The 27,797-nt window shown below is 39.3% G+C and overlaps 2 protein-coding genes across 2 annotated transcripts; one reads left to right on the top strand and one right to left on the bottom strand.

The window, feature by feature from the left end:
- Positions 1-646: 646 nt before the first annotated feature.
- Positions 647-14,448, bottom strand: pde5aa (phosphodiesterase 5A, cGMP-specific, a). The gene is made up of 20 exons (XM_084715444.1): positions 14,082-14,448; positions 12,788-13,466; positions 11,378-11,461; positions 10,637-10,717; positions 9,877-9,966; positions 9,607-9,759; positions 9,440-9,507; positions 9,115-9,263; positions 8,098-8,273; positions 7,945-7,995; positions 7,312-7,458; positions 5,786-5,914; positions 4,484-4,578; positions 4,250-4,337; positions 3,685-3,785; positions 3,505-3,582; positions 3,357-3,420; positions 3,180-3,254; positions 1,883-1,966; positions 647-1,714 (listed from the first exon to the last, which is right to left on the bottom strand). The coding sequence occupies exons 1-20, from the start codon at positions 14,351-14,353 to the stop codon at positions 1,541-1,543; spliced, it is 2,838 nt and encodes a 945-aa protein (XP_084571570.1). The 5' UTR covers positions 14,354-14,448; the 3' UTR covers positions 647-1,540.
- Positions 14,449-16,285: 1,837 nt separating this feature from the next.
- On the top strand, positions 16,286-27,721 carry ppp2r2ca (protein phosphatase 2, regulatory subunit B, gamma a). Its single transcript, XM_084715445.1, has 10 exons — positions 16,286-16,508; positions 17,002-17,361; positions 17,934-18,031; positions 18,566-18,749; positions 19,670-19,782; positions 20,003-20,180; positions 22,234-22,398; positions 22,487-22,656; positions 23,590-23,681; positions 26,051-27,721. The coding sequence occupies exons 2-10, from the start codon at positions 17,298-17,300 to the stop codon at positions 26,346-26,348; spliced, it is 1,362 nt and encodes a 453-aa protein (XP_084571571.1). The 5' UTR covers positions 16,286-16,508; positions 17,002-17,297; the 3' UTR covers positions 26,349-27,721.
- Positions 27,722-27,797: the final 76 nt, after the last annotated feature.

Consider the following 27,797-nt stretch of genomic DNA (forward strand, 5'->3'; position numbering starts at 1 on the left):
AGCATTTTCTATTTTATATATTTAGAAGGCAATGTTTGGGACAAAAAATGAAGAATGTCATCAGTGTAGGAAACGTTAATGATGATGAAAATGTGTTAAAAAAAAAAAAAAACAATAGAAGTTCAATCTGACCACATTTATTCATCATGATTTTAAAACTTGAATTGTTTGTTAAAAATTAACATTAATATCAGCACAAACACCAAAAGGAGTACAAGTGGTATTCTAAGAGCTTCAGAGCACACAGTAGGTTTCAGTGTTTTTGAAAATCCATGTATGTAATGTATAAGACTTTCTAAACAACACTGGGCCGACAATGTGAAAAACACCATGCTAGTATGTTTTAATTCATTTTACATAAAATGTAAATAAATAACGTAATAAGTATTTTAAAAGAAAATTATCAATACCAGCCATGTAATGTGACACAATGACAAATCAATAACAAAAATTACTACACTGGAAAAATAGGAGATAATATTATTATAGGGTGTTAAAGCTTTTAATAGAAGTATTTTTATGGGAGTTGATTGTTTGCTTTTTTCCAAGTTAATTGTGTGTCCTATTTAGACAATGCAGTAATTTACAAATTGGCAATAAGTGAGCAACATGAGACCAATTTAATATACATTTTATTTTCATTTTCATTCACATGAGCAAGTCAACATGAAGTTACTGATAATAACATTGTTATTGTGTAATTTAAACAGTAACTCATTGGTCCCTATAAGTCAATCCCCAGCAGTTAAGCATGAGAACTGGGAGGTGAAATAATTGTCCTCCTGCCAACACTGAGTAAAAAGACTTCACACAGGCGTTCTGTCCTCAGAATCTGGAAAAGATACTGACATGAAATGAAATGTGATGTATTGAAATTTCTTATCCACAATTTGCAGTTTTACTGGCTGACCTAACAATTCTGACGCCAGACAGCATCATGACGGTGTGACAAGGGGCTGTAACTATCAAACTTCAAAAACCAGCGCTGGCCTGAGACAAAGCATCATTAAATTAGTACATCTCAGAATAAATCTATCACTACATTAAATGGTGGACAATAATAATTCACAAAAAGTTGTGAGCTGGTTTGATAGTGTGTGACAACATGAAGACTCAAGTACATGAAAAATAAGTTCTTCTTTTCCAGTTTTTCACATCTGGATCTGCATTCACAAATCTTTATATTTTAAAAACTGCATACACACCCATATGTCTCAGTGTATTTAAACATCTGGATATGTGTACATAAAACTCAGTATAGAGTACAGAAAAAATACATATATAGTATGAAAAGACTTGACACTGCTGGACTTGTTACAGAATACATGCTTAGTTGTTTGGGACACAACTGCAGCATAGCTTATTAGTCAAGACTGTATATTGTATATCCCATTAACACATTTTGTAGTCAGTGAGGTCTGATGTGAACCTTGGCCAGTATTTAGGTTAGATCTGTCCAAGAGAGGATGGAGAACAACAGGTGCAGGTATGCCTTCTTTCTGCTTCCAAAGCTGCGTGTCCTCATCTTCTGTTCAGTCCTCTATTCCTCTCTCTGTGTCTCTTCGTCATTGTTTTTATCTGTTTTCAGGGTTACACAACTACTATCTTCGCTGTTTTCCTCCTCTGCGTCCTTAGCAAGATGTAGCCAGTTTTCTCTGTTCTTCTTACAACCATTCAGCAGCGGTGAGCACTTGTCAAACAGTCTTGATACAGCCTGAGGGAGACAGAGAATGTGATGATTGGAGTGATGGAAAAGTGGAAATTCGAGCAGAGGGTGAGAGACTGGACATCAATAACGACAATATTGTAAACTAGCATGCACACATAAGCATGCATGTACCACACGCACACAGACATCACAACAGCTGCAGAAATAACACACCTTGTAGAGCGGATAGCAGATGTCATCAATGTACTCAACTTGCATGTATGGTAGTCGAGTGCTGTTTTCTCTGTTCATTATGTCCTGGTGAGAAGAAAGTGTAAACTGGCTGTTGGAAAAGGACCACTTCATAGGATTCAAACATTGTATTATTTATTTGATTCTCAAAATGCAGCACAAGAAGCAATAACAGCCATGAAAATACTTTGTGCAGTCTGTGTAAAGACCCTATGGAATGAAATATTGCACAAGAAAACACCCAATATCCACCATAACTGAACTGCCACCAAACATGTCTGAAGGACTCTGACATGAAAAAAGGCTGCATCAGGGAGGTAAAATAATTTTCAGGATGAACGTAATTCTTATTTGATCATATAAAAGAGTGTAGAAAAACATTATTTGATAGTTAGAACTGTTATGGCCCCTGGGCTTCTGTCAGGGTTTGTTTGTTGTTGTGTTGTTGATGTGTTGCATCTTTGTCTTTCAGTGTCATCAAGGATTTGGAGGCAGCTGGCCACTGATTCCATAAAACCTGCCTGTCCTGCACTCCGTGGGCTCCTTCTTCCCCTGCCATCTTTTTCCTTGTTGCTTTGGAGTTGTTTGATTCCTTGCATAGTTTATTTGGTATAGACTAATCTTAAATTAATCTGGCAGTATGTTTCCTTGTCAGTTTCCATTTCCATTCCATTAGAATCAACATTCTTGTTGCATTTGTTAAATTAAATTCAGCTTTGTTAAACAAAATTTGTTTCTTTAAGTTAACCCCTCACATGTTCTTGCTTTATTTGCTATGATCTCGGAGCTGGGCCATAAGAAATTGAGGGATTATCCAGGACCAACCACCAACTAAACAAAGGATAAATAAACAATGGAACAAATCAAACAACTCTAAAGCAACATGACATGATGGGGCAGGTTTTATGCAACCTTGTAGTCACCAGCTGCCTCCAATTCCTTGATGATATAAGTGCCAATAAACCAGGAGCCAATATACTGAAAGACAAACAAAGAGTAACAGCACATCAACAAGCAAGTCCTGATAGATAGCCTGAGGCTGTCACAACACTGGTGTTTTCAGTGAATTAGGATTTCTGAAACATTTTCTATTTTCTAGAATCTAGTGGGACAGTGGATCCAGCATAGGCTACAACAGATATTGTATGTGTCCAAGATAAATTTCCTTTATGACAATAAAGTCTTAAATTAATCTTATCCTTAAGCTGACTTTCAGCCTGCAACATTTTGAAAACCAATATAAAATGTAACAAGACAAATTCCTGCTAGCGGGACTTACAATTGGTTTGATTTTGAACTCTTCTCTCTCTTTGTCCCCCTGTGCAAAGAACTCCATGGCAACTAGGTTGGCAATCTGTTTCGGAGGAGAGAAGTGAGGTTAAGGTTGCAGTGAACTCAAAATGATGGAGCGATTAAGTATGACGTGTAAAGATGAAAGCCATTTTGTGAGACCTACTCTTTTTTGTTCTGGCCAAGGCTTCGTGATAGCAGAAAGGTCACTAGCTGTCATCAACATTGACCTATGGGGTGAATAAAAGTCTTAAAAAACAGGTACTTGCCCCACTCCATCATGGGTATCATTATCATATGTCCCTGATTCTCACCTCAGTAAATCTCTTTGTTTCTCACTTTTCCAGCTCACTCTGCTTTTCTTACTGAGAGAAAAGAACTCTTTTCTTCTCCTAAAAAGACAAGCACAAAAAACAAGTGTACCACGGTTAAAACAAGGCACACACAATGCTAAATCAGCTACAGTTACATTGACATTTTATGTCTTAACATACTCCATGTAGACGGTCAGGTCAGTGGCGAGGATCGCCCTTTTGATCATGTGTAGTGCAGTTCTTTGGTCTTCAGTAGAGAGGCCGCTGAGAATCTGACTGCCCTGAGAGAGGAAAAGAGTGACGTAAAGTGAAGACTTTGACTCAGTGAACACTAGACATATGCAGTCAGACAGAGAAACAGGCTGTCTGTTAAGAGAACAAAGACTGTGTCTACAAATTGACTCAGATAAAAAAACATTACAGCTTTTGCATAATGTGCCAGTACTGAAGAAACACAAGAATCCACATTTTAATTTTGTCAAGCAAGCAGACGATACTCCAAGTACTACAATTCCTAAAACAATCAATTAATATCCATAACAGATATTAAAAAATATATGTTTATTATGCAATTAATTCAATTTTCACCAACTAAGTGTGATGACTGTAGAAAAACACTGAAGTATGTTATGGTATATGAGTGGTTCAATCAGATAAAACAGGTAACAGGGACAACATGCAGACAGACTCATGATTGTGTGCAAACACAGTTGGTTCACAGGTTTAGAAAAAGTTGAGATCTTACAGTGTTGTTGAGGATGAAGAGGCACAGGTTGTAGTGGTGGTTTTCAAGAGAGGAGTGTCCATACAGCTGAGCTAAAGGCTGCTGGCTCCTGAGAGAGACAGAGAAATGATACTGGTTGAATATAAGAAAACACTAACAGTTGATAGGACAACCAGTATAATACGGGATAAATATAGTCAAATATGGATTAGATGACTTCTTATTAAACATGAGTGAAAGGGAAGTAATGCTCACCTTTCTATGTAAGAATTACTGACTCCTCTGTGGTCAAGATCATGATTCAGAGCGGCTATCATCAGTGCTAAGATCTCCAGACGGGAAAAAACTGTCTGAAATACAGGGGAAGATGGAAAGAGAGAGAGAGAGAGAGAAAAAAACATGAATATGAAGAAAGTTATTCTCCCACCTCTCTACATGAAAGCCTGAGTAACTTTGTACAGTTTTCATAGTGAAGTTAATCACTCAAGGAAAGAAATTCTGTGTTTTGTGTGTAATCACAAGGCACTTATTTGAAGGACAAATACATTTCACAGAGATCCTGTTTGAGTTTGTAAGGTTAAATAAAACTTACAATTTTTTTCTAAGTTGGCATGGATACAGATGTGGTATTTAGAATTCATACAAACAATTAAAATGTACAGAAGGTAAATTTCAAGTGAGAAATAAAAAATCTGAGCAAATTTGATAAAAGCTCAAACTTGATCATTTACAAGAAATGAAAACATGTTTGCACCAGATTTGGTGAGATGTTAATTTCCATCTGTAGTCCTACACATAACAAGTAGATGCATAATAAATAATAAATAGCACATAATAACAAGCAGTAGGAAGACACTATACAGTACAAAATACGATATGAAATACACAATAACTACCTTATAAAGTGACCAGGTTACCACTGCAGATACCTTACATAATAAAAACAGTTCACACTGCACGGTACAAAATACAGTATACAATTCACTCTGATTGACTGAGCCATAGATCTGGCCAAACTCATGGATATGGATCCTACAACTTAAAGTATTTTAACATAAGTCATTCCAACACCAACAACACTAACATGCAATGTACAAAATGCTCACGCACTCACTTGTTTCACAGCACTATAAAGCACAGTCACAATTAATCATGTAAACAGAGAGAAAGTGTAAAATAAGTGAGCAGCAGAGGTCACTTAAGTAGAGGTTTAGTCTGGCATGTGATCCCATGCAAGCAGTTAAGAGGTTTTGGGGAGGTCTAAAATTAATCCTCTTTGAAAATTAAGAGTGCTCTGCACTGGAGAAACCCTGCAGTCCTTGAATGACTCCCACGCAAACTTTCGAACTCAAAACACGAGACTCAGACATTCATCAACATGATGGAACTGTCAGTACATGACAGAATCATTCCAGGAATGTGCTGATTGTTTGTCACATATAAACAATCACATATATAAAAAGGTTACATTATTATCATTGCATATTTTAGTTTTTGCAGTGACAGCTATTATACATACACATGAGTAAAAACACATGGACACACGCATGCACCGACCTGGAGTTGGTCTGTGGCCTTGAGCATAGCGAACATGGTCTGAGCAGTGCTTAGTGCGTGGTTCCAGTTGTGATAAGGCACGCTGTTCCTGTAACCACGTCTCACTGTCAGGACCCACTGGCAGAGACTCTGGAGGTAAGAGATGTTTACAAGGAGCGGTGAACAACTGAAGACAGATCAACCATCAGTTACCAGGGATCAGTTACCAACGGTGAAACTCTTGGAGATGAACTAAAAAAATGAATATGCTTGCCAGTGTTATTACGGTAATCTCAGTGGGTTCATACAGAGCAATCTAATGTAACTGCATTAGAGCTGTACGGATATAAAACTATCATGCTAATGTTGTTTGATCTCAAAAACCTTCAGCAAACTATTTTATATTAATTTGTTTTCCATGGAAATCTTTTCAACCTCTTTTCCTCTCACCTTGGAAACGATGGTGCACGCAGATGCTGCAGCCAGTAGTTCCTTCAAACTGCGCTACATTTTTGTTTTAATCTGTTATTTTATTAGCTTTATAGCTGAAATACATATTACCTAAGAAAGCAATACACTCCTAAGCATTGGAAAAGAAAGTGTGGGGTTTGGATTAAACAGCGTCTTTCAACCAACTAGCAAGATCAGCTGGAAACGTGACCTCCCCAGGAGATGAGGAGGAGAGAGAGGATAAGAGCCATGCTAACCCAGCCTGGACTGGCTAATGTCCAGTCAGGAAAATGAAATTGACAACTGAGACCAACAGTAGATACACAAATGTGCACATTTGAAAGAAATCAGTCAGTAGTTAGTCTCTGAAGTGTGTGTTTTTAGTCTTTTAGAGGCATTTCCTCATCAAAGGTAATACAGTAGATACGTTGGGTTTTAGTGTGTTTCTCTGTGCCTCTCTCTTAAGCTTCAGAGGAACTGGCACTGGCATCAGACAAAGCATAAAATGTTCTATAGTGATGACCCTTCCTTTTTTAAGTTTTCTTGGATCGAGCTATTGCATTTGATCATGCTTTGCGCCAACAGGACGCAACATGCACATTTCAGAAGGCCGAGGGGAGGAGGACTGTGTTTACATCAATGATTCTTCATGCACAAAAGCAGTCAAAGTTGATAGACAGTGTTTCCCAGATGCCAAACATTTCATGTGAAGATATCAAACATATTATCATAACTATATTGTTGCTGCATTTCCCCAGGTGCAAATTCAAAAAAATATACTACAGAATAATTTCTTGGGTGAATCTGACTATATGTAAATCTATATATAAATAAGAGTATATAAATATACTCTTATTAAATATATTAAATCCAATTTTATTCTATTCTGCATTTAATTTTGTTAATATTTTTTATACAGTATGTGTGTGTAGTATGAAGGGACTACAACTTTCATTTCATCACCCTGAATTTTATAATGATGAATAAATTACCCTGAGACCTTGATATTCGAGTACTATCATGGTTAAATGACAGAGCTACTTCTCTCTACCAGAAAGGCAACTGTTGCCAAGCCTTATTATTAGCAGGTCAGTTACCTTGTAATCAATGTTGAAATCCTTCACCAAATTGAGGTCCAGAAACATACGGATGGCAGCCTGAGTAGTCAGGTCTTCTGGCAGGCCAAAATCAGAGAAATGGAAATCTAGAATAACCAGTGATTCTGCAGAAGGAATAGTGGCCTCCTGAAAACAGAAAACAGGAAAAAAAAAGCAATTGAAATGAACATGAACAGGTACAGAACATTCATCCACCCACAAACAGAAGTATAAACACATGATCCCTTTTTTCTATCTTGCACCCACACAGCCTTGGCACATGGAAATCATCTAGGTTTAACGTGGGTGAGGAGGTTACATTACCTTTGCCACTGACAGACAGTGATAGCAGCTAATCAAGAGATTTAAGGTGGCAGAGCATTAGCTGTACGCTTGTATTAAAGTCAGTTAATCTGACCTGCGGAAATAAACTGGGGGTTGATTCCAGGACGACTGACGAAGTGACACTAGGAGTTGTTTGGAATAACTTAAAAACGAGGATGTGGAGCACGGAGAAGGAAGGTGGACGGAGATAAGATGGAAATTTAGTTTATTATTTACATATAAAATATTACATAGAGAGGCCTATAACTAGACTGGACTAAGAGGAAATGAAACAAATGAAAGAATTACCTGCAGTGCTTGGATCTCCTGCTCAGCTGCTGTGATGTGGTACGCAAGAACCTGCAAGAAGAAGAGCGAGCACATGTACCCAAAGCATTTAAATATCTGAATAGGCTCAATTGACTCTAAGCTGCCGATGTGAGAGGGATAAGGGTGACAAACCTCCTGTGTGACCTCTATACTGGCCCTCCGCTCCTCGGTGATCTGCACAGCTTGAGCGTACTGCAGAGCCAGGCCGCAGTACAGTGCCAGGTCCTCCAGTAGGCGCTCATCATATCTGTTAAAAGCCTCCATCTCATCCGAATCTCTGCTTCTTTTGTTCATCAGCTGGCACACCGCTACGTGACAATAAACAACAGACAGAGGAGAGTTGCGAAGCGTGAAAATTATGTTTTAAGAGGTATTCCATCTTTTTCTCTGCAACTGGATATTGCATTTCCTCACAGATTCCAGATACCTCCTCCATTCTAGGAACGCCCCCAGCAACAGCCGCCTCCTGTTCGTGCTACACACCCTTAACTGCAAACCCCAACATGTAGAAAACTCTGTTGTAAAGTTTGCAGACAACACCGCCATCACTGGCCAAATTTCAACAACACTGAGACTTCATATCAGGAGGAAATTAACAGTCTGGATCCGGATTGATTGTTTGATTGTTGACAGCCACAGCCTGTTCACCCTGCTGCCATCTGGCAAGAGACACAGAAGTACCTGCCGCTGCACAGACCACAGAGGAACTTCTTCTCAGGCTGTGAGACTACTTGATTCATCCTCAGTGCTCCACCATACAAAATAGTTTACTTAATTTTATTACAATGACTTGAAGCTGCCCTGGTCTGTCAATTTACTGTACATTTGTCTAAGTAGAGAGGAGGAGAAACAGTTTGGACTTTAGTTGGACATCCAGAACTAGTTTGGGTGGGATAACTGCATCTACATATATGGTCTTTGTTTTCAGCAGGGTTAAATAATTAAGTCCTTATTTAATGGTCTTAATCACACTAAGCTATTATCAATCAACTGACTTTCCTCTCCGGGTGGTCAGCATCCAACATTTCATATGTTCAGCGTGCCAGGCATGAATGATTGTAGAGTGAAGTCTAGTCTGTGTGAGCTGATACCACGAGAACTGAGACTCATGAATAATGTATCATGAGTGTTGCCATTCAAGAGACTCACCAATAACATCTTCAGATCTCTCATTTCTGACAGGGCAGCAGATCAGACTCCTTATTGATTCCTCAGAACTCTCTGACATATTGAGCGTTTCCATGGCAACCAGAGTTCGGAGGGCATATGATGGGTCAATATCACGGATGTCGCGCTCCCTGAAAAAAAAGATATGGAAAGTCTGATGTCAGATGAGGAAAATTAGTTATATATAGTTAACAACTCTGTTATCTATAAGTGATACAGAAGTTTTATTAGCAATAAATGTGTCAGCATAGCCATCAATCAGACAGTAATCATTATTTGTCTTTATCACACAACGTGCAGACAGAACCTTCTGTAGATCTGGCAAGTTGCTCCGAGCTCCTCGCACTCCAGGTGGATCACTCTGGAGAATGAAACCTGAATTAAAGGAACACAAAATACTGTACTTAAGCGAATATTAATTTAACACATAATTTTCTTAACGAATAAGAAAGGGAGTCCAACAGGATAATGCACCTTGTCATCCACAGCTGAGGTTTGCTCGCCGGGGATGAAGATGGTGCAGTACTGAGCGTGTGTGAAGGGCATGATGGTGGCAGCCATCTTACTCAGCAGAACTTCAAATGAATGGTGCTCCTTCGACAATACCTGTGCCATCTCTATCAAGGCCTAACAAAAACACACACACACACATACAGATATATTACATAGACATATATACATAGATTACATAGACATACATAAGAAGGAATAGAAAGATTTCATATTGTTTGGTAGTAGTGTTACCTGACTGCGTTTTGCTTCTTGTCTTGAGCTCTCATATAGCTGAACATTATCCAGGACCATCCCCAGCACATCCATATGATTGGACAGCACCTGGCCAGTAAAATTCAACTCAACCTTAACTCAAATTTATTGCAAGAAGAGTTAGTTATTTTTTTCCTCCACTTTGTTTATTAGTTTGGAATTGCTGGAAAGAAATCTTTTGTGTATAAAAGTACAGGACAAAACCTTTTCTTTCTCATTCAAGGACACAGACAAATAAATTAAAATATAATAAAATAAAATGAAGTACAAGGTTTAGAGTAAACAAATTCTATTAAAAGTGAAAACAACACTACAACCTTGCAGTTGCTTAAGTCAATATGTAATAAATACATGTAATGTTCTTGAAGAGCAAATCTTACATTTTCTGTCTTCAAAACTGCAATCCAATGTTTAAGGGATGGGGGCAGCTTCCAATTACGTAAAATGAGCCTTCTGGCTAAAAGAATGAAATAAATGATGCAATCTGACTGTGTCCTAAGAAGGTAACTGTCTTCACAATGGAAACCAAAAATGACTATAATAGGAAGTGAATCTATTGGTCTTTTAAATGTTTTATTGTCAGTAACCTGAGAGCCTCAGGCAAAATGTCTGAGCTTGTGTTGCCGTTACTTCTTAACAAAATTTGCACATTTATACATGGTTAGCATAGTTAACATTAAAATAAAAGACATACATACATTACATAATACATAACATCTGCCGCTCTGTAGTGTCTCACCTTTTCATCCATGCTGGTAAAAACAGAACCTGATCCATTGCACTCATTTTTCTTGTTGATCATTACCACCACACCTACCACCTGTCCACAAAAAGAACACGTTTTACTGTTACACAACCTAACAATAAAACGTCTCTGTTTATTTAGCCTGATTAAGCAAGTGGCAGTATACAAAAAACTAGGGATGCAAAATAAATATTGGGGCGGATAATGGGAAATATATTATATTGTTTATTATTATTACTATTATGAAATTATAACCAACATACTGTTTATTGGCTATAATAATATCTGATTTGACAGATTATATCAAAGCATTTAATTTCAATTCTTAGGCAAAATGCTCTATAAACCCAAAGGATATTTCTAATGAACTTTACTAGAAAAAAATAAACAAACATTTGAAGAGTCAGAACTGTTCTTTGTTTTTGTCATTTTTGTCATAGTGATGTCAGTTAGACTTAGTTATGTCAGAGCAATGAAACATTAAATCATCCATCTTTGCTCGCAACGTCGTAGCCTTTCTTACCCTCATGTGTGCATAAACTACAGCTTAACCAATATGAATTTTTTCCAAATACAAAAAAATGAGAAGTTACGGGTTATCTCATCTGTATCAGCCATGAGAAGCAGGTGATTATCAGTATTGACATGCATCCCTGCAAAAAACTAAAGCTGTCATTATCAGTCAGAAACACAAGATAATGTTGAAATAAATGAAAGAACAGTTTTAAATGTTACCTCTCCCCTGTGGTTCTTGATGGGAATGCTCAAAACAGTCCTGATCTTTGTTGCTTGATCCTCATGTAAGTCGAATCTTGGGTCCTGAGGAGGTGAACACATGTATGCATACATATGCTGTGTTTGTGTGTGTATATCATGTATTTCATCATTGTGTATATTAAGATCTTTATGTAAACTGGCAGCAACAGACTTTAACACCAAGCTCAGCTCAGCTTTGGTCATAGAGTCAGCTTTAGACACATCCGCCCAAGTTACGAGGAAGTACCCATCTACGCCCACACTTCCTGGGAATAACCTGGTGTGCAACTCTGCCAGGTGTTGGCACTGGTGGTTCCTAATCACATTGGTTTTGAGGACATGGAGGCGTGGTTTGGGCACCTCCTCTAAGCCCTTAAGTCAGCTGTGCCATCTTTGCTCTTTGCGTGGGTGTGTGTGCAGGGATGAGGACACACCATAGTGTAGTGAAGAACAACAGGGTCTCAATAATCAGAGGTTAATCAGTAGCAGAAGCCTCTAAAAGGATTAAAAGCAGGTGCGTCATCTGGGATTCCCTTACACACCCCCGCTCTTCACAAAATAACCATACCATCGTCTAAAAACAGGTTATCAGGAAATGGGTGACTTACTTAGTGTTAGTTCTCATTCCTTATTTAACATACCTGTGCCCTACAACAAACTTTGTCATGTAAAGATACTGTAGACTGTTGTGTGTAAAGCAAGGCCGCAACACTTTATTTGCAGGGTTGTGCATAAGACTGTCATTACACTGGCATAACCATGTCTTGACACTAATTCCATCATCAACTTCAGAAAATAAAATGTGTTTAATCCAAAATGTTTTTTTTATTAAAGCTTAAAAAAGCATCTAGAAACATGTAAAAAGTCTTGATGAATCCTTCTATATTAAACACTGAATTTATTGACAAGTATAATGACCTTATAATGGTATCGGCCAGTATCAAAACAGACCACTTATTGCAGCATAATGTGATGTTAAAACATAAAGCTGAACAGCCTCATTAAGTTTGATAATGTCAAGTTGTCATAGCAAAGTCATAAATGGGTTATGCAGTCTAATTTCAAGCTGTCATGACAAAGAGATTCTGTCATGGTTAATGGCAAGTTGTTATACGAAAGATATTATTGTCATGATTGACATCAAGTTGTTATCACGAAAACATGTAAATGTCAACTTTCCATTAAAAATTACATGATTGATCAAATGACACTTAATGACACCATGCAGTCATAAACATTTATAAAGACTCCTTCATGTTCAAAACAGGTAGCATGACAGTGTAATGACAGTTTTATGCACACCCCTTCAAATTAAGTGTTAGCAGCAGAGCTTACTACAAAATGCAAAGTCATGACAACTACAACTTATGTGTCAGTTTGAGGGTTTACCTCTGATACGTCTCTCAGGTTCATTGGTGACCCTGTAGCCAGAACACATCCCATGATGCCCTTCACCAGCTCCAGGTGTGCATGGCTGCAGAGGCTGTCTTCACTCGAGCACTCCAACACTGTTGGGGCAATCACCTCTTCCAAGGTGTTCCTTCCCCTGCAGTCTCTCTTTACCAGACAGAGGGAGCTGCCCTCAGTGGCCAGCAGCTCCCCAGCGTGCAGGAGAGCCCCCTGGCAGAGCTCTTTCACAGAACCCATCCAGCTGAGACCTCCTCGCAGGAGCTCCAACATCCATGGGCAGCATTCACCGTGGCCACAGGCTGCGGCCTTCACAGCAGTGGGACACGGAGGCTGAGGAGAGTGGGGTAAGTCATGGGAGCAAGGGCAACTTGGAGAAAGTGGACGGCAGGGAGAGGAAGAGTAGCGTGAAGAGTGGGGAGAGCAAGGGGAGTGACAGCCCAAAACATCTGGACTGGAGCGATCCATCCACTCGGGGGCGCTGAGATTGGAGGCAAGGGGTTTGAGCCTGTCCATTAAAGATGAAATGTTCAAGTGGGAGCTGGTCAGAGGAGAGGAAGCTCTGCGATGGTGAGGCTTCCTGAGCAGGTCGGAGTGGTCAGAGCTGCTCCTGGGAACCCTGGCCAGATGTGGAGAGATCTCTGTCTGTGAACCACTGACCCTAAAGCCACAGACAAGACAGATTACACTGATGGGCTAAAATTGATCACACTTCAAATCAAATTGCAGTTTTTTGAAAAGAAAGCTAAATGAAAAAAGATAGATGAATAAATAATATAAAAATAAATAAAAAAGAAAAATAAATGAGAAAACAGCTTTATAATGAGGTACTGTAGTGCTGCATAGATGACCTGGCCTAAAAAATTTTTTCTCCAGATGAGAGAAAACATGTTTGTTTGGTAAAGACCTCAATAAATATCACACATCACGATTTTAACTTTTTTTTTCAGCGAACATGGAAGTTGTAATGCAAAACTGGAACTGCAATTTCAGTCAAAATAATCACGATATGACTTTTTTCAAAAAAAAACTGTGCCCCCCTAAATTGATACTTTTTTTTTATTACAAGAAGAAAAGCAGAATCACTTTGAGATTAAACAAAACAAAACGGATTTTTTTAGGCTAATAAAGTATATTTTGCGATAAATCTCGTGGACATATATTGTGGTATTATCACACCTAAAACTTGTGGTATCGTCACATTCCTATAGAAGTTCTCAAATAAACATTATAAATTCAGCGGTTTAAAAAGGTTACAATGTCCATAAAATCTTACGCGGAAGTTCTGCGTAAAAAGTAGGCCCTGGTGAAGTCGGAGTGGTCGTCCAGCCATGCCTCCACCTGGTCGCTCTTCATACCGTCTCCAAACCTGCGCCGCGTCTTGGAGCGCGGACTCCACAGCGGGGAGAAGAACCAGCCCATGCCCGACACCATCGGCGGAGCGGTCACCGTTTCCCTGCGGAGAGAGGACTCCTCTGCCTCTGTCCCTGCGGCAGGAGATGCCCCGGGAGTCGCGCTGCCAGGCTCCATGGACTCCAGACAGGGCATCCCCTCGCTCAAGTAAAGCGAGAAAAGATCGACTAAACTCAGTTTGAGATGATCTGAATTCTCCAGGAGAAACTCTGTGGAGTGAGAGAGGCAGACTGAAGTGACGTGTGGGAGAGCAGAGCGATCTCTGTGGAGGAGCCCGTGGAAACGATTGCGTCAAGGTAATCCCTTGACCTTTATTTAGCCGATCTGGCGCCACAGGTTTATTCATTTAAAGGGATCCGATTTAAACTTCATTACAGAATGAAACAGTTGGGCTTAGTTCACATTTTAGTGCTACCTGAAGAAAGTTTCGGGTGTCATTTCAGTGACACTGCTCGTCTGTAACCTAAAATTCCTTCCTTGGCTAATGTTAATGACTTAATATACTTCTGGGTGGGTTAACCCATAACAATATATAATAATTTATTAGTTCATTTTTATTTTTGTATAATAATTCATGTGAACAAATTAAAGCCAGAAAATAAGTGGAGTAAAAAGTACAATATTTGGGTAAATAAATGCTTAAATGGTTCATATTAGTTCATTTATTGGGTTCCAAACACTTTTTAAATCATTCATAAGCACTTATAAACAAGTCCTTACACAGTTACAGTTACACATTGCTAAAGCCTTAGTGTTTGAATTTGGTAATCTGATGTGTTAATTTGATGCCAAATGAAACTTTTTGAATATTAAAATATGGTGACAGTGTTTAAATGGCTGTAACTTATTAACAAATATGTGATAAAGCTGACAGGTATAAATGCTGAAGACAAAGGAAGCTACGTAAGCAGTGAGATCTGAGGCGTAACAGTGCAGATAAATGTGGACAGGTCACTGTTACCCTTTTTATTTAATGTGTTCTAACAGTTTATCAGTAGTTTATGAGGTGATTTTGATGTGATTAACCATTTATAATTCATTAATAAGCATAGTTTTATAGTAAAGTGGCATAATGTGAATATAAGTGAAGTATCACAAAATGGATATCATCATGTAAAATAGCTCAACTTTTTACTTAAATACAGTATATAAGTGAATGTACTGAGTTCAATCACACCACTGCTGGTGGGGAACATTATGCAAAAGCTTTGCTTTATTTGGACTTAAGTAAAGTGTAATATGCATTTTAATCTGTAACAGTAAAAACGTGTCTTGTAGTTTTGTAGTTTTTAGTTTTAAAAGTGCTCCAAAACATTGACACATACTTGGATTTGGATACTTTGGATGCTCCATTAAAAACAAAAAACAAAGCAAAACACCACAGTAAATTAAGTAATAAAAAGACGGAATAATAGTAACAAATATAAGAATAAATAAATATAAAAGATTGCATACAGTTTTTTTTAGACAAACTCAAATCATGAAGAAATACATGCCAAGGTGAATTTTGTGAATAGTAGTATAGGGAGGAGGTAACCTCACTCAGTATATACAAACTTAAAAAATATGAAGTACTGTAATGACAGCAATGGAAAGCTTCTGAAAAGAGGTGTCAAATTCTGTTTAATTGTAAAGAGAAGTCACTTAAGGACAGCAGGATGTCACATGTCCCCCATGTAAGACAGAGGGATGTACAGAGGTCACAAAGGCTACAATGTTTTATAGAAACAATGCTAAATAGTGTTGTAACAGGAGAAGGTTTATCAAACAGTCACAAAAATATCTCATTCTACTGGTTCTGTGACGAGAGAGCCACAAAGACACCAGAAAAGTACTGTGTGTGAGCATTTAATTCCCTTTAAAGCAACTCTTCCCTTTAAAAGCCCTACATGTTGTCCTGAATTTCACCAGTGTGTGACCACACACCACTCAGTGTCTAACTGCTCCCTCTGCTGGTCTCGTCCATCTGTCCCATCTGCAGTGGGTGGATCCACAAGTGACAGCTGTACTGCGATTGGCTGCTCAAGGAGGAGGCTGCCATGACACAGTGGATGCTGCACAGAATCAGTTCCACAGCATCAGCAGGCAGCGGACCTCTCCATCCTCCTCGCTATCCCTCTCTCCTTCTCTTTTTTCTCCTCCTTTGCCTCTCATCCTCTCACCACCACCACCACCACCCTTGCTGTCTCTTCTCTCTCCCTCCTCCTCCTCCTTCTCCTCCTCCTCCTCCGACAGACAGGCAGGAATAGCAGCAGCAGCAGCAGCAGCAACAGCAGCAGCAGGCGGACTGGTAGGTGTGCTGAGGCCTGTCTCCCTCCTGCAGCACAGGCAAGACATTGCGTTCTCCTCTGATCTCCGTCAAGGACTATCTATTTGAGAAGCGTGTGTGTGTGCGTGTATGAGAGCAAGGATCTGGAAAGTAGGCAGGGAGGACTACCACACCTAGGGAGCCTTAACTACCAGTGTCGGAGCTGCACAGGCTAAATGTTGCAGTGGATATTTTCATGCTCACATCCTCTTCATCATATACTTGTATCTGTGTGCATACAGAGGGATTTATATTCTCTGTTTCTCTGCTGGAGATGTTTGTTGTTTTCCTTCCACTCTACGGCCTTGGATGTGCTCCAGCGTTGACTAGGCCTTGTGCGTCTGCACACGTGTGTCTCGGCTAATGAGTGTGTTGAATGTCTAACAAAGGTCACACATTTTGGCATGCTGTGTGGATGTGTTGTCAGCCTGCCTAATGACAGCCCTCTTCTTTTCTCTCCAAACTTCATCACCAGCCATTCAATCCACTCACATCTTCTACATCACCACTTTGCTGTCCTCCTGCATCTTCTTGTCCCCTCACACTCCTGTCCCTCTTCCTCTTTCTCCCCCTTCTCCTCCCATTCTCATCTCCATCTCCTCTTCACGCCTCTTCTCCTTCCGGTCCGGCTGGTTTCCCAGGATGCCTTGTTCCAGGCCACTCCGCTAGGCCCTAGCAGCATGGGCGGAGCCTGGGTGGGGAGAGACAGCACGGATTGGACCCTTCCCCTCAGGACGGGCGCGCTGGCGGGTCACCCTCCCTCAGCTTCAGATGGGCGAGGACGCTGAGAGCCCCAAAATCAACCACACCTTCCTGCGAGACTACGTCACTGAAGGTAGAGCAGACATCGCTGCCTCTGTGGTGTCAGATAACATGCTGGTATGATTGAATGGATTCATTTCAGCTTCATGGGTGCATTATCCCTGCACTGCTGCATACAGGGGATGGATGTTGGCATTAATCACTCCATGACTTACTGAACACTCACTTAGAGATGCTGCATTGTTGGGCCTGTTTCAGATTTTAGATATGAGTATTCTCCTTCGACAGATAAATGTTTGATTTATCTTTTGGAGAATAAAGAGCAGAAGGTAACAGAAATTATATTTGGTGGTTATCATCTTGTCCCACTGACAATTTATTCATGTTGGGCCCATGCATCATAAGTAAGAGTTATTCTGGTTTTACTGAACAGGATACTGTGTATTGATCCAGTATTCATCTTTCATTCCCACCCCCTTCCACATTTCTTATTGTCTCTTAATTATCTGCCCCTCATTTTCTGTGCCTACATAATTTCCTCTCTATTCTCTATCAGTTTTTTATCTTTGTCTCTTTCACTCCTACTTCTTTTATTCTAACCATTCTCCTACTTAATCGCCTCACATTTTCCTGTCATTCTCCCAGCTGATGTCATCTCTACGGTGGAGTTTAACCAGACGGGGGACCTGCTGGCCACGGGCGATAAAGGTGGCCGAGTGGTCATCTTCCAGAGAGAGACTGAGGTGCGTATGGCATGTTAAACTTGACATTATTATTCTATTCTGTAACCAGAATCAGGGATGGGTAACAAGAATCGGTACTAAACCAGTACTAGCTCCTGACTGGTCAGTACAGATATATCAATCAAAGCTCCTGGATGAACAAAACTGTTATTAGCATTTATGTAATGTTAGATGAACTGCTGACAGGGCAAAACTTTCAGAACTAAATGAATGAAATGAATAATTTGAATGAAAATACAGCTAAATGCAAGAACATAGGAAACTATTTGAATAGTTGAATCTTTTCATGCCTTTTCATGCCATGTCTTTGCACCACATTATAGTGAGTGGTATCAATAAGAGTATCAGTAAGTATAGTTATCGATCAGTAGTATCAGTATCAATATCAGTGCAAATAAAATCCCAATGATACCCATCCTTACCCAGGATGTTAACAAACACTAAAGCATTCAAAAAACTGTGGTCTTTCTATAGTATTTTTACACATAAATGTTAATTCATAGCTGTGTTTTCTCCACTATTTGCCCTGGACAGTCTAAAGGGGAGTCAGAGGAGGCGGGGGAGACGGGGGACTCTGGGGAGTACAATGTCTACAGCACGTTCCAGAGCCACGAGCCGGACTTTGACTACCTGAAGAGTCTGGAGATTGAAGAGAAAATCAACAAGATCAGATGGCTGCCACAGCAGAACGCAGCACATTTCCTCCTCTCCACCAATGGTAAGAGAGCAGTGACACCATGAGATCGACCATGATTCCCAGGATGAAGCACAACTATTAGATCTGCACACAGTTTGTAGTATGACATATAAACCTTGAATATGCATGGATTTTGGCTGATATTAGAAATTACATTAGTAGAACATACCTCCAATTCCCACACTGTAAAACACAATACAGGAGTTCAGTCCAATCGACTGATCTTTCCTACTTAACTTTGCTTAAATATAAGAGTATTTTAAGTAAGTTTCTAGTTTTTATTTTCAGACCACTTCAAACGCATGATCATGAGCCTTTTCAGCTGAATGAATGTGCTGCTGAGTTCACTGAACTCAATTAATGAATTACATAAAGAAAAAAATGATCAGCATATTACAGACTTACAGACTAAATCTTGTAAGATGACTTCGAACTTTGACTGTCAATCCGTATTTATTTAACTCACAGTTTTAAGACAGCAGGGGAACTTACATTTTTATGTTGATCCAGCTTAAAATAATTTTGGTGCAGCATTATGCCACCCTGGCTTCATCTTATATTACCTAGGTGGGGTCATATTACATCCAGCCAGCCATTGGAGTCACATTTGTGGGCACAGTAGTGCCAGTGACCTGCCAGCGTGAAAACCACAGAATCTAATCTGTACTTTGATTAAATGATATGAGAATTAATAACCCTGAAATCTGTGAGACAGTGATCCTATTTTCAAGAAATGTAGCTCAGTTTACAAAGAAGTACATTTTTAACTACACTTAAGAAAATTGCCCTCTTTGATTGCCTTAGAAACTGGCCAAAGAAATTATTATCAAGTCTCCATTCCACTCACTAAAGGCTGTTTAAGTTGTCTGTAGCATTTACTATCAAGTTTCTCTGCACTTTATCAGCTTCTGGTGATGTGCAAATCTTTCCGCCTGTCACAGATAAGACCATTAAACTGTGGAAGGTGAGTGAAAGAGACAAGAGACCAGAGGGATACAACCTGAAAGATGAGGAGGGACGGATCAAGGACATCTCTACCATCACCTCTCTTCAGGTGCACACACACACACACACACACACATGCAAGCCTGCACATGCACAACTTTATTTTGGTCAGTCAAATACTGTGTATATCAGACTGACATTCGATTGGCAGTATCTGTCCTTTATGTCCTTCTAGTCCTCATGTGATCCCTGATTCTCATGTCCTCTGGTTCTTTCCTTCATGTCTTCCTTCCTTGTTTGCTTTCTCTCCTTCCTTCTCTTTATCTAAGGTGCCTGTGCTGAAACCTACAGACCTGATGGTAGAGGTTCGTCCCAGGCGAGTCTTCGCCAACGGACACACCTACCATGTCAACTCCATCTCAGTCAACAGTGACGGGGAGACCTACCTGTCAGCTGATGACCTCCGCATCAACATGTGGCATCTGGGCATCACGGACCGCAGCTTCAGTATCCTTCCTGACACTGGCTCATTTTGTTTATATTATACACATTTCTTTTTTAATCCCACTGTGCTCTCATAAATCATCCTCTGCTTCCTATAAGCTGCTCACCTCAGATTTTTGTGTGTAACATAATCTTTCACTGGTGGAGGCACCTCGTATTTCATGGGGTGTGAAATTCCCAGAACAAAGTAGATCATCTGGGCTATCATTTTCACTGTTATGAAAGTATTAGTGCATGTCATCACAACTAATTCTGCAGCAGCAATGTGAAAATTATACCAGGATATTTTTAAAGTAAAAATCAATTCCTGGAACAGGAATAAGGAACAAAATAATAATAAGAAACCTCATGTGCAGGTGCCTTAGCCTTTTCCTACTGATTAAAATACTGTAATAAGTCAAGTTTGTCTTCAATTCACATCCATCTAAACAATTTTCCAAACCTAAAATTAAGGTTTATTAAAATTGCTTAAAGGATAATCACATTTTGGATGGAGCAAAATAACTAATAATATTTTGTCAGTGTATCATTGGCAAAAGGAGAAATATTTAATATATTGACTGTACTTAATCATAAAATGACCACGTTATGTCAGAGATTAAGGAAAGTGGAAATACTAACTTATCCAACAGCAACGCTACAGCCAGCATGTTTCCTTCTGGTCTGGAACTTTTGTTTTTCTTTCTTTTTTCTTTACGCCTAAAGACGTTTAAATTAATGATTTAACGTTTGCCCAAGGAGAAAGTGTCTGTTTATGAATTGTAATTGTACCTGTCATTATTGTCACTTCAACCATAGATCATAGCGATTCAACCTGTTTAATATACCATCTATGGCTCAAACTCACTATCTGAGCTGCAGTACTCATTTTTGATCACTAAAGTCTTACATATTGATACTTTAAGTTGTCATTTTTCTTTATTTTTTGATATTGAGATTAAGTGAGGACCTTTTTTTAAATCATGGTATGGTCATTCCTTAAGTTTTTGGTATTGTTATATTCCTATAAAATAGTTTAATAATATATCAATAATATTTCTGGGTCCTGGTCTCATCCATTTAAATCATTCTCCAAACATAAAATGAATGCTTTTTAAGAGTGTGTAAAGGGCAACCATTTTCTGATTGAAACAAAATAACATTTTTTGTCGATGAATGTTTGTGTGAAAGTACGCTGTTAAAATAAGGGAACACTAAATCCTATCTATGTCAGTGAGTATGACTCAATCACATGAATTAATAGTGTCAATGTGTCCACATAAAAGTGTGCCAGAATGTATTTATATGCTCTCTGATGCTCTCTCAAATAGATTCACGTGTACTATGTTGTACATGCTGCTGCAAAGAAATGACTACTTTTGAAGCCTATGGTGTACGGCTTGTATTTGTTAGTTTTATGATTCAATTCATCTACAAATAACACTACTGTGAACAGCAAAAACATTTGTCTAAATCGACACACACAAACATAATTCCACCTCTTGAAATATACATACTCTTGAAATATACTTTACATTCCTACTCATCTGAGTTCATCCTGGATGTATATTTAATGTAAACAGTGCGTGACCATGTTTGGATTTATGTTTCGATTAGAGTGCCGTGGCGTGTTCCGCCTCAGAGTGTGTGTTCAGCGCAGGCTGTAGCGTGTTGGACTGGGTGCATTTGATGATTTCCCATTCAAATGGAAGCTGACCTAGAAAATCATAGAGGCATCTATGGAAGAAGAGTTTAAATAATTCACTCTGCAGTACACTTTCTACTGAACCACACAGGACTACCACAAATAGAACAGAGAGAGGAGCAGAGCGTGCATGAATATTGGGGGGTTGGTTGGGGAGCATTTTTTGGGTTGTGATTATGGTTTGAGGTGTAATTAGAACATGATGGTGCTAACAAAAGAATTTGAAAACTGAAAACATATGCATCACTCTTCCCTCTTACGTATGTGTATAGTCAGCATACTTTTCTACCTTGGAATTTCTTTGCTCTGTTTCACCTCCCAAGAATATGGTGCCACATCTCGCGTTTAAACCCTGACAGACCTTTCTCTCAGATATTGTGGACATCAAACCAGCCAACATGGAGGATCTGACGGAGGTTATAACAGCAGCGGAGTTCCACCCTCACCACTGCCACTTGTTTGTGTACAGCAGCAGTAAGGGCACCCTGCGCCTCTGTGATATGAGAGCCTCCGCACTCTGTGACAAACACACCAAACGTGAGCGTATAGAAACAAAACCTGTGGAGCAAAATCTGTAATTATGTGTGTAAGTAATCAATAAAATGCACCTTCTGTCTTTGGTCAGTGTTTGAGGAACCTGAGGATCCAGGGAGCCGGTCCTTCTTCTCAGAGATCATCTCTTCTGTGTCAGATGTCAAGTTCAGCCACAGTGGACGCTACCTGCTGACCAGAGACTACCTCACCGCCAAGGTGTGGGACCTGAACATGGACAAGGGCCCCGTGGAAACATACCAGGTATGATAGCACAGTTTTCTGATCTGTGTGTTTCCCATGTGTTAGTTACAATCTGTATCATCTGTGCTGATTGAATGTATGTCCACCAGTCTATATTATGTCTGCCTTATTTTTAGTCACGTATCATTGACTATGTCTGAAAATGATTCAGTGTGCTAAAATTAGTGGTTCATCAATCATTTAGTTGACATGAATTTAGCTCACCACCTCACTTTATGTGGCCTGTAACAGGATGCAAGAGAATGTGTGCAGTACAATTTTATGCTGCGTTATGGAAGTATAGTATATATAAACTCCATGTCTGCTAGATGTTAGTATATGTTAGATAATATCTCAGAATCATATAGTCGTTTCCAACAGCGGCACTCTGAGTGGTTGTAGGTAGTACTGTTAGCAAAATGTCCATGAAAGGAAAGTTGACATAGAGGAAAGGCAATATAATGAGAGATGGGAAAGCAAAATGTGTTTATGCTTAATGGAGACAAGCTGGGTATGACAATTGTACCCTTAAATGTCAGCTTGCCATTGTATTTCCAGAGCCAGCTACTATTATTGCCTAACTGTTAGAAAATATTCTGTTTTTTTATCATTGTAAATGAAATATCTTCAGTTTTTTGCAGCACATTAATCACTTTGAACTCTGAGCTGATAATAAAATGTGTGCATTTTTTTTTTACTTTTGCTGACAATTTGTAGATGAAATGATTAATCGATCCACAGATTATTATTGACAGTAACTGTTATATTGAGACCTGAGTTGTCAGACATGCTGCATTACATCTAATCAGACTGTATACTATATATGAGAGGAGAGTAGGAGATTAATATATATTCATCTAGCCAGAATTTGAACACATGCAGTTTGTTGTCGCTGTGCCCACTAGAGCACCATATACAATTCTAACCATGGTTGACCGTCTTCGTGATCCCCAGGTCCATGAATACCTGAGGAGTAAGCTGTGCTCCCTCTATGAAAATGACTGCATCTTCGACAAGTTTGAGTGTGTTTGGAACAGCACAGACAGGTAAGTGGCTGAGATAAAAAGAAGGTGATGATGATGATGATGATGATGATACTTTATTGTCAGAACAGCTTTTTCTTGCGTTCCCACAGCTCCATTTGCAACACCACAGAAAAGACAAAAATTAAGACAAAAATACATACATTTAACATTACAGTCATAGATGATGATATTTACAGCCCTTCTGTGTACATTTGATCTGAGATTTAGCTCCATATTTAGCTTTACGATTGACTGTTGTACAAAAGAGTTCTTCAGTCTAACCTGAAGAAAAAAGGACAGAGTACAGTGTATTAGGTCCTTTTGTAAGCAAAGAAGGGTGAGTGTGTCAGTGTGTTTCTGCTTACAGTGATTCCTCTAAATGCTCTGCCTCTGCCATTATCCGACATTTAAATCAATCCCAGAGACGAGCTTTGCAGACATCAAATCAATCGCTGCGCCTTAGGTTTTGTTTTCCACTTTTCCACCTCCTCACCCTTCCTTGAACCTTTGCTTTTCTTCTCTTCACCATCTGCATTGCATTCATTTTCCCCGTTCAAATGTCTGTAATTCATTATAATGCATTGTAAACATATTCATAATGTATTACACTGTATAGGCAATGTATAATTGTAGTTATAAGCACTTACAAATATTCATACTGATTTATAACAATATTTACAACATTATAAAGCATTTTATAATGTCTTATAATGTTAATTAGCATAATTGCTGGACACTTACTGGCATTTTTGACAAGGATCATAGTGTGTTATAATTCTGATAGTTGTAATGCCATTTTATAATGTATTATAATAACTGTTATAGTGCCATATATTGTCATTAGATTGCATTATAAAATTATCATTTTGTATTACAAATATAATATTCAATTTCTATTATGACCCCCTAAACAAATACATTAATTTTACAATGTTTTGTATTTTGTGTGTTCTTGAATTAATTTATTTTTTCATTTTACTTAAAGCAGACAGTGATCACTTACAACAGTTCCCAAGCTGGGGGGCGGGTCCCGCTGGGAGGGCGCAGACACACTGGAGGGTTAGGGTTGATGACAGGGGATGAAATATAGAGAGAAACAAAGTTAAATGAATGTGATTTATGCTGGAAAAGGTTTGGGAATGACTGACTTATGGTGACTTATAACCAAGAAATTTCATTACTTTAAACCACCTGATGACCACCACAGGGTGGCTTACAATCACTTTGTAAGGCATTGTATCAGTGATTAAAATGCATTTAAAAATGGTTATAATATATTTCAATCAGGAGGGACAAGTGAATGAAATAAAGTTTATTATAACAGATGATTTGTGATAATAAAGTTATGACAGAAAGTCATTGGCTCTTGAACTTGAGCAGTGGCAGAGATAAATCGTCCCCATGGAGTCTAGACACTGGTGGTGGTGGAGGACTGATGAGGACTCTGCTGAGACTGGGATGCTGATGAGACTGATGAATGTGCTAAGACTGGGTGGTGATGGGAGGTGGAGGGGCGTGCATAACAGCTGCATGAAGGATCTAAAGGGAAATAGAAAATCCTGTTTAAAAAGCCTGTCGAAAGATGGTAGGCCAACAATAAAGGTGTGTCGCTGTGCTATTGGACAGATGTGACCAGCTGATAAGAATCAGCTGATGACACAACTGAGAGTCCCAGACAGTGACGACAGGGAAATTATGAGTGAGCCTGTGTGAGAGGAGTGAAAGGCAGGAGGAATGAGAAATAAACTACAGGCCTTAGCATGCATAAGGATAGTCTTCCTGACTGAGCTTTAGCCATGGCATCATTACAACTATGAAAATACACTCTGATCCTTACAAAAAAATGTTAGTGAGTGACCAACAGTTGTGTAGTATAATGATACTTGACCTTGACCTTATAAGACCTCATAAAATGGTTTGTTTTGATTATTGTTATTAATCACTATGAATATTTATGTATGAATATTTAACTAGACTTAAACATTATGACAAGCACAGGATAATTAGAGTAATTAATTGATTATCAATTAATTGCTATTTTGACCAGTGTAGTAAAAGTCAAAATTCTCTGATTCCAGCTCCTTAAATGTGAATATTTTCTATTTTCTAGTCCTCTATGACAGTAAACGGAATATCATTGAGTTCTGAGCAAAACAAGACATTTGAGAACTACATCTTGGGCTTTGGAACACAGATCAACATTTTTCACAATTTCCTGACATTGTAAAAGCCACACAACTGATCGATTAATCGAGAAAATAATCGACAGATTAATCTACAATGAAAATAATCATTAGTTGCAGCCCTAGTTATAAAGCTTTATAGACATGAGTGTCATAGCAAGTGTTATAGAAAACTTATTATGTCCATCTCTCCTCTCTTTTCCTCAGTGTGATCATGACTGGAGCATACAACAGCTTCTTCCGGATGTTTGACAGGGAGACGGGGCGAGGCGTAACCCTGGAGGCCTGGCGAGAAAGCAGCAAGCCTCGGGCTGTGTTGCGGACCCGTCGGGTCTATACTGGCGGGAAGCGTCGCCGTGGAGATGTGGGCGTTGATAGCCTGGACTTTACCAAGAAAATCCTGCACATGGCTTGGCACCCAGCTGAGAATATAATCGCCATAGCAGCCACCAACAACCTGTACATCTTCCAGGATCGTGTCAACCCTGAGACGCAGACGCAGTGACAGAGACATGGCCTGTGGCCGACACAGTGCTTCTATCGACTGCCACAGACAATGACCCAAATATACTTGGATGTCTTGGAGAAGGCATGGGGAGTGGGCTGCCTGCTTGAGAAGATTAAGTCGAAGCCAAGCTGTTTCACAACATGCTGAGATGCAACATCTGTATGTGCTGATAAAAGATTGGATTCATGATAAAATGACCAGACTGTTAATTAATTTGATCTCCAAGGAGGGTGTATAATCATTTTTGCTCAACACTTGGATAAACTGGCGTCTCCAGCACTCATCAGGACATGTTTTTGGTCCCACTACTTTCACTTTTTGAAGCTGTTTGTGTATCTGTCCGACTGTAGGGGGCAGTAAAAGAGGTGCGGGGACACCTCTCCATCTGCAGTGACTCAGTGCTGTTGACCACACAATGTTGCACTCCTCACTGATGTGCTCTGGTACGTTTTTGGCACAAAAAAAATGGAAGAAGGAATGATGCTGCAAAACGAAAAGGTCTTGAGATGATCAGATTGTTGATTCCAAATAACTTTGCCAGCCAGTGCATCTAAATCTAAGCATTTTTTTTTCACTATTGTGGAACGTTAGGAGCGGTGTTATTGTACAGTTCTTCACATTCTGAACCTTTTTTTTCTCTAACAGATGACAACAGCAGCTGAACCTCTCCTTCAGAGCAGTGCTCTTGGAGATTGCACGCATAAATGACCCATAATCTTTGCCCTATTCACTTTGCAATAACAGCACTAAGAAAAACACAGTGCAGCAGTATTCCTGCTTTGAAACATGAGCTCTTCTTCTACAGGTATACACTCTTTGTACTGTTAGCTGTAAATATTATGTGTTCTTTTTTTTAAGGCTATACCAATTTTGGTTGCAGAGAGCTAAAGAAGGCATTTTGTCTAGTACACTGCAGATGAACCCAGAATTTCATGTATAGAAAGGTTACAGAACTACACTATTCCAGTTAAAGACTTGATGTGTTTTTTTTTTCTTGCAGCAGTACATAGATAAGTAGGCCTATTACTGGATGTACTGAAGGAGGGGCGAGCTGTGAACAAACCAACACTTGCTGTTTTGTTAAATCAGGCCCGTTTTGGTCTTTGATTGCTGTATTAAGGCTATTTCCCCGTCTGAAGGCTACATGCATATGTCTTAAATCAGTGGTTCTCAACCTTTTTGAGTTGTGAGTAATCAGGCTGCTGTTCAAGACCCCCACAAAATATCCATATTGCTGTTGGTCTTCCAGGTGACCCATCTTAAAACACAGGCTCAATTTGATGTCCAGTAACCTGTTGGCCTTCAGCTGGAGTATTTTTTCTAGGAAGACATCTCTCTTTAGAAGTTGTTTCAAGCAGTAGCGAACAAAACTGGCTATAGCTGCTTGGGTAAGCAAGCTAGTGTGGCACAAAAGTGCCAGAATCAAAGAGTTTCTGTGTGTCTGTG

Source organism: Lutjanus erythropterus, chromosome 3 (assembly GCF_056507025.1).
Source record: "Lutjanus erythropterus isolate fLutEry1 chromosome 3, fLutEry1.hap2, whole genome shotgun sequence".
NCBI lineage: Eukaryota > Metazoa > Chordata > Actinopteri > Lutjaniformes > Lutjanidae > Lutjanus > Lutjanus erythropterus.

What these genes read in the sequence shown, in the direction of transcription:
- pde5aa (XM_084715444.1), bottom strand. Translation starts at nt 14,353, where the DNA reads ATGCCCTGTCTGGAGTCCATGGAGCCTGGCAGCGCGACTCCCGGGGCA. An exon ending in ACTTGCCAGATCTACAGAAG is followed by an intron (nt 9,264 to 9,439) that starts GTTCTGTCTGCA and finishes CTTTTTTTTCAG; the next exon opens with GGAGCGCGACATCCGTGATA. An exon ending in GACCTGACCGTCTACATGGA is followed by an intron (nt 3,583 to 3,684) that starts GTATGTTAAGAC and finishes TTGTCTTTTTAG; the next exon opens with GAGAAGAAAAGAGTTCTTTT.
- ppp2r2ca (XM_084715445.1), top strand. Translation starts at nt 17,298, where the DNA reads ATGGGCGAGGACGCTGAGAGCCCCAAAATCAACCACACCTTCCTGCGA. An exon ending in TTTCCTCCTCTCCACCAATG is followed by an intron (nt 18,750 to 19,669) that starts GTAAGAGAGCAG and finishes CGCCTGTCACAG; the next exon opens with ATAAGACCATTAAACTGTGG. An exon ending in CATCACGGACCGCAGCTTCA is followed by an intron (nt 20,181 to 22,233) that starts GTATCCTTCCTG and finishes CCTTTCTCTCAG; the next exon opens with ATATTGTGGACATCAAACCA.